The sequence below is a fragment of the Crocodylus siamensis genome, chromosome 10 (genome assembly GCF_052110815.1).
Source record: "Crocodylus siamensis isolate JL-2025a chromosome 10, ASM5211081v1, whole genome shotgun sequence".
Taxonomy (NCBI): Eukaryota; Metazoa; Chordata; order Crocodylia; family Crocodylidae; genus Crocodylus; species Crocodylus siamensis.
This window is the reverse complement of record NC_143404.1, coordinates 63609223-63621733: the sequence shown is the minus strand read 5'-3', so window position 1 is coordinate 63621733 and position 12511 is coordinate 63609223. Positions and strand designations below refer to the sequence as shown.

At 46.0% G+C, this 12511-nt stretch overlaps 1 protein-coding gene across 1 annotated transcript in view; it reads left to right on the top strand.

Moving 5' to 3' along the window:
• The first annotated feature begins 794 nt into the window (after positions 1–794).
• LOC149856713 (disheveled-associated activator of morphogenesis 2-like) overlaps positions 795–12511 on the top strand; it is a 57465-nt gene continuing 45748 nt past the window's right edge. The window contains exon 1 of the mRNA XM_090064866.1: positions 795–890. Within this exon, the coding sequence (XP_089920992.1) occupies positions 855–890 (36 nt within the window). The 5' untranslated portion in view covers positions 795–854. The remainder of the gene's footprint in view (positions 891–12511) is intronic.

Here is a 12511-nt window from a genome sequence, read left to right as displayed (position 1 = left end):
AACAAATAATCCAGGAGACAACAGAGAGAGCAGGGCTCTGCTTTGGGAGGGTAAGCCCTGCTCTGGGAGGGTGAGCCCTGGGCTCCACCCCTGTTGCTAGTACTTTATGCATCTTACATTAGACAAACCTTGATGTGAGATAGGGAGACTGAGGCAGGGAGGATAAATGTCCATGCTTGAATTAGAGAGTAGGCATCCTTGACTCTTAAAACATTTTTTTTTTTTTTACAAACATGAGACTGCTCTTCTGCTAGACAAAGAGCCTAGGTCTATTTTAAAACCTGCTGGCCTATTCAGAGATCTCCTTCAATGCTATCCTCAGGGGACATGAAGGTGCGTTTGCACTTGTCTCCTATCAATGTGCTCACAGCAGAGTTTGAACACACACGTTAGAGGTATGTAAGCGTGCACAGAAACATATAGCCATGAAAATCTAGCCTGGGTGGGAAGAATCATTGTAATTTCCCCGAGAGACTGTAATGCTTGGTGGTGGATATTATTTTAGCAGCTGGACTGCTTTGCATTCAGATAGAATCATTTTTTAGTAATAGATCATAATTTAGCATTCGTGACTCATTGATTTCAGGAAGTAACTAAGAGATACATAGTTCAAGAGAAAGCAAATAAAAAACTTCTACTTCTGCTTTTTTCACAGAGCTGGTGTGGCATAAAGCAGCACAGCACTGTTGTTTCTTTGAGTTCTCAGTGTACAAGGAAATAACACTTAACAAAAGCCAAAGCGAGTGGCTGCAAGATTTCAAGAGAAGGAGAATAGTGCGCAGGTGTGATTTGTGAATAAACTATAGGGTGTAACCTTAGGGGATACTGAGGAAACAAGCAGAAGTTTCACAGCCATGGACAAGAAGAGGACACAAGACACTTTTCCCCAGGTAAAGACAGAAATGGATATTGCTGCTGTTAAAGCTGCATGTGTTGTGCCTAAGTGAAGAGACAGCATTTCAGAAACTGAAAACAGCTTTGTGTTTTCCTAGTAGGGAATTGGCAGTAGGGATGATTAGCCATGTTTGTTGTTATGTGATACCAGCCCTCACTGCTTAATATGATAAAGTTAGGTCTGAAACAGGCTAAAGGGACTCTGCTTCTTTAACCTTAAGAGCCACAATATGTGACTCTACAGATATAAACATAGTTCTTCTATAGGGTAATAATGAAGCTTGAAAATCTTGCCTCTAGAGGATTCTTTGGATTACCATGTGACACGGAAGAGCTTTATTAATACAGAGCCTCTTTGTTATTTGCACAAAAGCAGTTGAGTCCTTTCACTAAAGGGAACAGGATTATGCTAGGTTACAGTGGATCAGAATAAGTCCCACAGCCTTTGCTAGGTATATATTCCCTTTAGCATTATACTTGTGTCAGAAGGTGATTTATAGTTATGAACACTTGCGTGCATGGGTGAATCTAGAGCTGGGCCCAATGGGTGCTGCTGGTCTTCATTGGTGGAGGTGCCCAGAGCCATTCTTCTTTGATTATGAAGGAGGAAAGAGTTGCTGTGCCAGGAGAAAGGGTGGGGTGGGCGACATTTGAAAGGTGTTAGAAGTTGTCGTAATTACTAATGCTTGAACTTGACTTAAATTGCACGTTACATGTGGCGCTATTCAGCACAACAAGCCGGCACTCCAGGCTTCCTTTGGAAAAGCGTTTGATGACAACGGTAGTGAGAAGGCATAAGTCAATTTTAAGAAAGTTTCTATTTCCAGTGTCTGCTGCTTGGATGGGGTCTCTCCATACTGTCTTGGAGGCCAGTTGCAGCTTTTGAATCATTGCTACTATTTCTTGCAGCATGTAATGGAGGAGTCTCAGGAGTATGCAAATACTCTGGTGTTTTATACAAGTCAGGGCTTGCATGTGCACACAGTTCAGCATGTGCACAAAACCCAATTTGTGCATGCTCTGGGGATTTCCACACCTGGGACAAGCTTGAAAAAAGCCTGCATGCCTTTTTGTATGTACTTGGTTGAAAATCTGGCCCTCAGTCTTCCTGAGCCCTGTCTTCTAACTATTTGCTCCTCCTGATCCTAGTGTGAGCTGATAGCATTTCAGTACTGCACAGAATCGCTGTGGGCCTCTTCTGCCTTTCCACTCTACTTTGCATTAATCAGCCACTTTAAAGTACTGTATCCCCAAGGCTTCCCTGTACACTTTTTGTTAGACTTTTAGTTAAAGGCCACCTCTCTTAAATGATTGATCTTTTTATTTTTTGCTGGTCTTTTCTAAGGTTGCTTAAGGAAGGTTTTCATTGTGTATTTATCAAGGGATCACGTCCTTTTAAATAAGGACAAATGAATCCATATCTTCTGATTTGCACATTCATGTGCTTGTAGCTGGCCTCTGGAATAGTCCTTGCCACCAGAAAGAGGCATGTTTTTCCATGTTGATGTCCTCTTGTCCTCTTGAGATTGCTAATGATCCACTCTGTGGTCAGAGAGGGGGCATGCAAAACATCTAACCCCTTTTTGTTCATGGTTACTAATTGTCATGCAGAACAGAGGGGTTCAGGGTATAACAGATTATCTGCTCCCACTGGTACTGTAAGTGTTTTTAGGGCGCTTTGAAACTGTTGGATGAAAGCTGCTGTGCAAGTGTGAAGTACTTGAGGTTCAGGCAGGATAACGAATCTACATGGGAATGGGAAGCACTGTGGCTACGCTTGACCTTCCCTGTTTCTTGTCCAACAAACAGAGAATGTCGACTTTCTTGTGCAGGACAGAATCAATCATAGGAGGGCCGATTTTGTTGCATTTCTGTGCCCCTGCTATGTGAACTGAAGCAGCTCATCAGGTACTGAAAAAGCCACAGGGTGTCCAGAGGGTTAATGGCAGACTTCTTCAGTGAAGCCTCCTAGAATTGAGCCAAGTGGAGACTTTTCAAGAGACTGATAGCATTGAGGAACTGAGCTTTGTCCACAGATTAGGACAATGTCTTGAAATAAGGAACCCAGCAAATACAGCCAAGCTTCTCTTCAAAGGGAAAGGCAACACTGACTGAGTTAGTCTAGGCTTCATCCAATCACCTGAACATATGTTAAAGCCCGCATTGCCTGATTTCCACTCCATTTTTGGCACTTGTTAGTCAGTACATGTCACTTAATGCGTTCTGATAACTCATCCTGAAATCCCAGTTAGACCAGCCCATGGAGCTGACCGGCGTTTAAGAGGTCTGGTCCTTGGCGACCGCGTTCTTTCCCGTTCTGCATCTTTCCTTTTAACAAGATCTGATGAAACAAGTTGAGATTTGTAAACAAACCTCTGAACGGAAATCCTCATAAATTTCTCCAAAATAATGAGATGTCACTTTTTAATAGCCTGGTAATCACTGTTTCATCACAGGACTAATTTGACTATCATGTTAATAAGCAAATATGATAATCCTCTACAGTTCTTACCACTGTGGATTATTTTAATTACTGTAATTAAAAGGCACAGGGCATTATTACTTTAGTAATGAACTGATGCAGCAATGTATCAACCAGTTTCCCTATTATTTTATTTTCAGTCCATTAAGTAGTAAAAATGTAAAGTTACACCTGGGAGCTTGGCAGCTACACGCAGATATTAAACAGTAGGTTTGTTCATACTTCTTAGGCACTGCCTTGAAACTATACAGCAGCCACTAAAGTACACAGGACACTTCTTGTTTCTGCTGTGGTAATTCTTAAGAACTGCAAATGGATACTAGAGGCCCACTGAACAAGGTAACACAGAGATAGAAATGAAGGGTATGTATCATTTCCTTTCAAAAGTGTTTGGCCTTGATTTTAACACTGTTCCCATCAATTTCAATGGGAGTTTTATTTTTGAATTCAGTGCGAGTCGAGTAGCCTTAACTACTCAGCACTTCTGAAAAATCTCACATCAGTATCTGATTTAAAGGCAAACTGAATCCACTTGTTAATCCAGATTGGGCTCAATTAGTCCACTTTTATAAACTCAGCCATACGGAAGAAAGATATTCACTGAACTATGTATATTCTTTCAAGACTTTGTGTTTCTGGGTCTACAGAGGAGGCCGTCACGAAGAAAAGAAAAATGAATCGTGAGGATGTGTGCAGTATGCAAAACTGTAAATCGGTTTCTCATCTGCTTTAATAATAGCTCAAAAGTAAACTGCAAAGCAAAAGTGAAAACTGAGTGAGCTCAGATTTTTCTGCTGGTTGTTCTAGGCATTCATCATAGAAAATGTTGGTAAAGTTGGCTGGGAAGTGGTTTACTCTGAGACACTACCCTGACATCCATGCCTTCCATTTTAGCAAAATGTTGATTTCCAGCACTCAGCTCAGCAGCTGCCACTTGCCCAAGTGCGAGTGACCTTCTGTCATCCCCCAGACTATCAGCCTGAGTTAGGGGCTTGGAGGTATTTTTTAAATCACCAAGATTTGGTGGCTGAGCCTTCTACAAGGTATCATCATTGGTGTTTGAGTGCACCAATTTGTTTCTCTCTCCTAGGGTCTGTTCCTTAACAGGGGGTGACTGCTTGAGGTTTAGGATGGTGGAAATGGCTGAAGAGAGGAGTTATGACAATGCCATTCAAAGAAGAGAGTACATTTTCATTTGAGGAAATAAAAGCATGAACATTTCTCTTCAGTGCTCTGCTGAATATGCTTGTTAACCTAAATTTTCCACATCCAATCACCTGTCTAGATAACTGGCAGTAAATGGATGTGGTTGTCAAACTAGAATGACCATTAATGTGGTGATAATATTTGCTCTCTAGGGGTTAGTTCCCTCAACCTCTTCCCTACCCTTTCTCTTCCTCATCCTCAGACATGGTGGGATGAAACATTTGACTGGGCAGTAGACATAGAGGGCTATAGGTTGTTTAGAAGAGATAGGAAGGGGAAAAAAGGTGTGGGGGTTGCGCTCTATGTTAGGGAACAGTATACCAGTTCTACCTTCCAAATGGGATCAAGAGAAGGCTTAAGTGAGACCCTGTGGGTCAAACTTCAAGGAGGGCAGGGGGAGAGGGATCTGGTGGTAGGGGTTTACTACAGCCCACCACATCAGGAAGAAGAGCTGGATCAGGAGTTTTCCAGGCAGCTTGGGGACGCTGTGCGTGCAAAGGATGTTGTGGTTATGGGTGATATGAAGTACCCTGACATCAACTGGGAGGAGCAGTTGGCCAAGTTTAGCCACTCACGAAGGTTCCTGACGTGCGTACAGGACCTACACCTCGTGCAGGAGGTACTCGTCCCCACTAAGGGAAATGACATATTGGATCTGGTGTTAGCCTCTGGGGACGACCTGGTGGGGGAGGTGCTAGTACAAGGGAGGCTAGGGGACAGTGATCATGAAATGATCCAGTTTACCATTCAGAGAAAGGTGGGGAGGGTAACTAGCACAGCGCAAATGCTTGACTTTAGGAAAGGCAACTTCTATGTGCTCAGGGCAGTAGTCAGGGAGGCACTTGGAGCCCAGGGGGTAGCTAGTATCGGGGTCCAGGAAAGGTGGTCCTTCCTCAAGGAGGCTATCCTTGGGGCGCAGCAGGATGCAATTCCTCTGCATAGGAAGGCGGGAAAAGGGTCCAAGAAAACTTCATGGCTGAGCACAGATATCCAGACTGGCCTGAGGGCAAAGCGTACTGGCGGTGGAAGCAGGGGGCAGGAACCAAAGAGGAGTACACCTCCCTGATCCGAGCTTGTAGGGATTTGGTAAGGGAGACTAAAGCAGCACTGGAGCTTAGATTAGCTTCTGGGATTAAGGATAACAAAAAAGTCCTTCTTCAAGTATATAGGTAGCAAGACGAAGTCTTGGGGTAACATTGGACCCCTACGAGGCAGGGCAGGGCAAGGCAGCTGGTGATGGACGTGCGAGAGAAGGCAGAACTCTTCAACAAGGTCTTTGCCTCCCTGTTCCTGTCCGCTGACAATGGGGTGCTCTCGGGTGACAGTGTAGAGAGGCCCAGGAAGGATGCGAGTCCCTCGACTGTTAGTTCAGACCTAGTTCAGGATTACCTGGAAGGCTTAGATGTGTACAAGTCAGTGGGCCCGGATGACCTTCATTCGCGGGTGCTGAGGGAATTGGCTGGTGTCATTGTGGAGCCATTGGCACGGCTGTTCAAGGACTCCTGGTGCTCGGGCCAGGTCCCTGAGGATTGGAAAAAGGCCAATGTGGTCTTTATTTTCAAGAAGGGGAGGAAGGAAGAGCCTGGCAACTACAGGGCAGTCAGCCTCACTTCTATCCTGGGGAAGGTCTTTGAAAAAATTATCAAGGGCCACATGTGTGAGAGCCCTGCAGGGGAAGTGATGTTGAGGGATAACCAACATGAGTTTGTGCAAGGCCGATCCTGCCTGACTAACCTGGTTTCTTTCTGTGACCAGGTAACAAAAAGCTTAGATGTGAAGGAGGAAGTCAATGTCATCTTCTTGGATTTCCAGAAGGCCTTTGACACAGCGTCCCACCCAATTCTGGTGGGCAAGCTGAGGGACTGCGGCATTGACAAATGCACAGTCACATGGGTGGCAAACTGGCTCCAGGGGTGCACCCAGAGGGTGGTGGTGGAAGGTTTGATGTCAACCTGGGAGGGTATGGGCAGTGGAGTCCCCCAGGGCTTGGTCCTTGGGCCGGCGCTGTTCAACATCTTCATTAGCGACCTGGACGAGGGTGTGGAGAGCACCCTGTTCAAGTTCGCTGATGACACCAAGCTGTGGGGTAAAGTGAATACACCGGCAGGCAGGGACCGCGTCCAGGCAGACCTGCATAGGTTGGAGAAGTGGGCGGATCTGAACAGGATGCGGTTCAACAAGGACAAGTGCAGGGTGCTACACCTGGGGAGAGGGAACCAGCATTATGGCTGCACAGAGGCAGAGAGGGACCTTGGAGTCAGGACTGACCCCAGGATGAATATGGGTTGCCAATGCGACGAAGCAACAGGCAGAGCCGACTGCACCCTGTCATGCATCAACAGGGGCATCACTAACAGGTCCAGAGAGGTCTTGCTCCCCCCCTACGCAGCTGGAGTCCTGTGTCCAGTTCTGGGCGCTGCACTTCCAGAGGGACGTGGGGAACCTGGAGAGGGTCCAGAGGAGGCCGCTCGTACGGTTGAGGACCTCCGTGGCCAGCCCTATGAGGAGAGGCTGAGGGACCTGAATCTCGTCAGTCTCCGCAAGAGGAGACTGAGGGGGGATCTTGTGGCTGCCTACAACCTTATCAGGGGCCAGCAGCAGGGACTCGGGGAAAGTCTGTTCCCCAGGGCCCCCCTTGGAGTCACCAGGAGCAATGGCCACAAGCTGAGGGAGGAGAGGTTTAGGTTAGATATTAGGAAGAACTACTTCACTGTAAGGGTGGCCAGAGCCTGGATTAGGCTTCCCAGAGAGGTGGTGCTCTCACCTTCCCTGGAAATCTTCAAGAGGAGACTGGATAGGCACCTGGCTGGGGTCTTATGACCCCTGCCACCCCCAGTGCTCCCTCCTGCCCATGGCAGGGGGTCGGACTCGATGATCTGTCTAGGTCCCTTCCGACTCACTGATTCTACAATTCTATGATCCTCCCCACTCTCTAAGGTGGGCAGATTTTAAAAGGGTGCAGGTTTAATTGCAGAGGGCAGAGCTGCATGGTTTTGGGGCTCTGTGCATCAAGATACGATTTTTCAAAAGCTTTGGGAGCATCCCCCGCCTTGCCTCATATTGTCCATGCCATTTTTCATGCCATCTTCAGATGGGATCTGGAGCACATGGTGTCTAGGTCAGGAAAATCCTCATCAGATTTCTTATGATGAGCACCTTTTACTACAGAGGGTTTCTTCATGGGTTTTTCACTTTGGTATTTCATCGTAACAGTAATGCTGAGGCTTCACAATAACCAGCCCAGCACGGCGATGAAATAGCAGGTGCTCTCTTGGAGCTGGGAATTTTCAGATAACATCTTTCTTTTCTGGCACCAAAATATTCTTCACTCTGGGCTCTGTTTGTTTAATATCTGGCTATATTATTGGTATTTGTTTAGTATCTGCCAGTCACTTTCTCTTAAAATCTGTACTTGCAAAAAATAGTAATGAAGCCATCCATGCATTGCATTCAGATCTTGGACTTCGTTAAAATGCAAAACAAATATGGAAAGACTCTAATGAGACAAAGAGAAGTCCCCTTCTCCCCCCAGTGCAAATAACAGTGCAAGCAAATATAAAACTAAGTACAAGCACAGACCTACATCAGTAGAGATCTACATATTATAACAACACTGTTGAGCTTCCACAGGGAGTTTGCAGCACAGGTCTGAGGCAGTGTTTATATAGCCAACGACTGAGTCATTGATGTCAAAAAGAATAAAAGTGTTTCATGTCCTGCACCCTGAGGATTCATCCCTTCAGCATGTTTCTGCAATGGGAGGCAGACATGGGCTTGCCCTGTCTGTGTAGGTAGCCAAATCATAATCCACTCCAGCTGATGTCAGGGTAAAGGTGTTTTCCTAGTGCAGGGACCAGTTAAGGGCTGATCTAACAAATGCCTGAGCAATAACTTTGCACATGCAGACTGTCAGTTTCTCAGAGCAGATGGGCCAGATTTGCACGTAGACATTTAAAAAAAAATGCCTGTGCTGATTTGGTGCTGACTATCATGGGACTTAGAGGGTCAAACTGTGTTAGGTAGCTATAAATCCCGCTAAGCATCTTTAGGTACCAAAATACCTTTGCAAATCTTGCCCTGTCTCTTTTGTGAATGTGTTAAGGACCCTGCACCTTTCTATCTCTAATGGAATGAATAACAATAACTTATCCTTGGCCCACCTCTAGCTTCTATTGAAGCCAATGGCAAAGCTTCAGGGACTTCAATGGAAACAGAATATATTTTGATGACTATCAGCCTTCTATGAATAAATGTTGACAGATATTATTCAACCAGTTTTAGAGCTGGACAAATAATGCAAAATATTATTACAGACAAGTAATTTATTTGACGAATAGCAGCATTATTTGACAAATAATATTTGACCGTGTCTATAAATGGCTACAGAAGACAGTATTGCTAGCTAGGAATATCACATCACTCATCTGTACTGATATTTCATGTAAATTAACGTAGCTCAGAAATGAATGTATTTCAAATATCCCTTAGCCATGAAAGTAAAAAATTAATCTCTGGGAGCATCTGCTGCAAAGGGATACGTATGTCAGGCCAGGTTTAGACATAACGTCAAAGAGTGCAACTTAGCTGATAACAGTGGGTTTGAACCCCTGTACAGCAGCTTCTGAATTTAGTGCTATAAATGGTTTCAAAGCAAAGCAAAACAAAGAAACAGCCCCCCAGTTCTCTTGTTCAAGGCATGGCTTGAAACATACAGGTAACGATGTGCATTTCATCCCCAATCACTAACTGCATTGCATCCTGGCATTTCTTTTAAGTTTGCCCTATGTACTTGTTTCGTAGATGGCCCTATGAGCTGTTGCTGGAAGGTGTTAAGTCAAAAGATAACCCTCCTAAGGCTTTACTTCAAAGCCACTTCGGCCTTCTTTGCCAGAAAAAAACAGACCCTTTTATTGTTCCCTTAAGATTCATTTGAAAAAAAAATCACATTTTGAAGTGGATGAAATTGTGACTAGCTGTTGGATATAAAGAATCAGGCTGATATGCTGCAGTGCGTACTTCTTGCCCGTGTTTCTCTTGTAAGGTTGGGATACTTGTATATATACATCTCGTTTCACTTGTAACGGAGAGATGTGATAATGCAGGATACGCTCTAGCTCTGAGGTTGGGTTTTCAGTTGTCATTAGTAGATCTAGACTTGTTATGCATTTTGCCCTTCTGTTTCCCTTTCCCTTTGGCAGAACGATGGCATCATCCCCTGCAGTGAAGGAAGTCGGGCATCGGTATTAATGCTGCCTCAGGCAGTACTAATACCTGCTCAGACTTCCCACATCCGTAGGACGGTATAGAAAACAGCTGTTACCTGCCTCTTTCCTATTTCATTCTGGCCAATGCCCCTCGTCCCTTGAAACACTGATTCCCCGAACATCAGGAAGAAGAACATTCTGCTAGATGCTAGGAGTAGAAAGCAATCTGAAAATAAGCACTTCCCTCTTCTAGAGTCCTACAGCAAATAGAAACATTTGTCCCTTTTTTAGTGTCTCTTCTGGGCGTGTGGAGACGAAACGGGGGCCCTAAATTGAAGTGAAGGGGAGGGTGAGCTGCCAGTGGGCAGAGCGGTCCCTGGACTGCAAGGGGAGCTGGTGTTCCCTTCTGCGACAGTGGTCGCCTCGCTGCCCCAGGTGGCACCCGCCCGCAGACACCTGCGCGTGCGGTCCCGGGGCGCTGCAGCCACCGGGCCCCCGTGCAGCTCATGCATGTGGGCAGGCTCCAAGGGAAAAAAAAAAGATCAGACTCACTGTTTTTCTTGGGCAGAGCTGCTTTCCCGGGCTGTTACCAGACTGCCTGAAGAGCCCCTGAGCTGCCTGGAGCCCGGTGCTTCACTCCACAGCTGTAGGGCAGCAAACTGAAACTTGAAGGAGTTTTAGTTTGCTGCGCCCCAAGTCATTTAAGGCACAGTACGCTGCTGAATTTCCTACAATGGCTGGAATCAATGCACAATATGCTGCCGCTGTGTGTAAACCCTGGTGCAAAAGCATTTATCCCACTTTAAAGTGTTGTGCACACATACCCCGTGTCTACACGTGGCTTACTTTATGTTTGTGTCAAGGGGAAAATGCTCCTCTCAGTCAATGATTGGATAAAATTTCCCGCTGATAAAAATTAACATGCTTGGGATTTAAAATAGGCTGTTTGCATGTGCAGTGGGATTTCTGCAAGATTGGTCCACTGTCACTGAAATTCTCACTCAGGACACTGAAGGATAATGTTTTCAGCTCTGTAAACGTGACAAAATCCTTCACTGGGTATCTTCCTTTTTGAAGTACCTAGTACCAAACCCCACCGCCATAGACTCATAGAAAATGAGGGTTGGAAGGGAGGACCTCGGGAAGTCATCTAGTCCAACTCCCTGCTCCAGGCAGAACCATCCCCAGTTAGATCATCCCAGGCAAAGCTTTGTCTAGCTGGGTCTTAAAAACCTCCAAATTCTACTACTGCTCTGGGTACCCTGTTTCAGTGTTTTACTACCCTCCTAGTGAGAAAATTCTTCCTAACATCTAACCTAAACCTCCCTTGCTGCATCGTGAGACCGTCACTCCTTGTTCTGTCATCTGCCACCACTGAGAACAGTCAGGCTCCACCGTCTTTCAAATCCCCCTTCAGGTAGTTGAAGGCTGCAATTAAATTTCCTCAATATCCTCTTCCCTAGACTAAATAAGCTCAGCTCCCTCAGTCTTTCTTTGTAAGTCATGTTCCTCAGCCACCTAACCATTTTTGTTGCCCTCTGCTGGACTATCTCCAATTTGTCCACATCTTTTCTGTAGTGGGGGGCCCAAAACTGAACATAGCACTACAGATGTGGCCCCACCAGTGCTGAATAGAGGGGAATAATCACTTCCCTTGATCTGCTGGCAACACACCTACCAGTGCAGCCCAGTATGCTTTAGCCTTCTTGGCAACAAGGGCACATTGCAGGCTCATTTTCAGCTTATTGTTCACTGTGAGCCCCAGGTCCTTTTCTGCAGAGCTGCTGCCCAGGCAGGCAGCCCCCAGCCTGTCCTGGTGCATGGGATTGCTCTGTCCTAAGTGCAGGACTCTGCATTTGTCCTTGTTGAACCTCAAGAGATTTCTTGTGGCCCAATCCTCCAATTTGTCTAGGTCATTCTAAATTCTAGCCCTGCCCAGTGTATCTATTACTCTCCCCGGCTTGGTGTCATCTGCAAACTTGCCATCTTCCAGGTTATTGATGAAGACAGTGAACAAAACCGGCCCCAGGACCACCCCCTGGGGCACTCCACTTGATACCGGCTGCCAACTAGACATGGGGCCACTGATTACTACCCCCTGAGCCTGATGCTCCAGCCAGTTTCTTATCCACCTTACAGTCCATTCATCCAACCTTTACTTCTTTAGCTTGCCTGTGAGATGTTGTGGGAGACTATATCAACAGCCTTGATAAAATCAAGGTACACCACATCCACTGGTCTCCCCACATCCACAGATCCAGTCATCTCATCATAGAAAGCAATCAGGTTGGTTAGGCATGACATGCCCCTGGTGAATCCATGCTGACTGCTCCTAATCACCTTGTTTCCCCCCCAAGTGCTTCAAGCTGGATTTCTTGAGGATCTGCTCCAGGGAATGAGGTGAGGCTGACTGGTCTGTAGTTCCCTTGTTCCTCCTTTTCCCTTCCTTAAATTTGGGCACTATATTCTCCACTTATCCGGGACCTCTCCTGAGTGTCCTGAGTTTTCAGTGATGATGGCCAGTGGCTCTGCAATCTCATCAGCCAACTCCCTCAGTGCCCTTGGGTGCATCCCACCCATCCCCATGGACTTGCACACATCCAGTTTTTCTAAATAGTCCCTAACCTATTCTTTTGCCACCATTGGCTGCTCACCACCTTCCCAAGCTGTGCTGCCTGGTGCAGTAGTCTGGGAGCTGACCTTGCCTGTGAAGACTGAGGCAAAA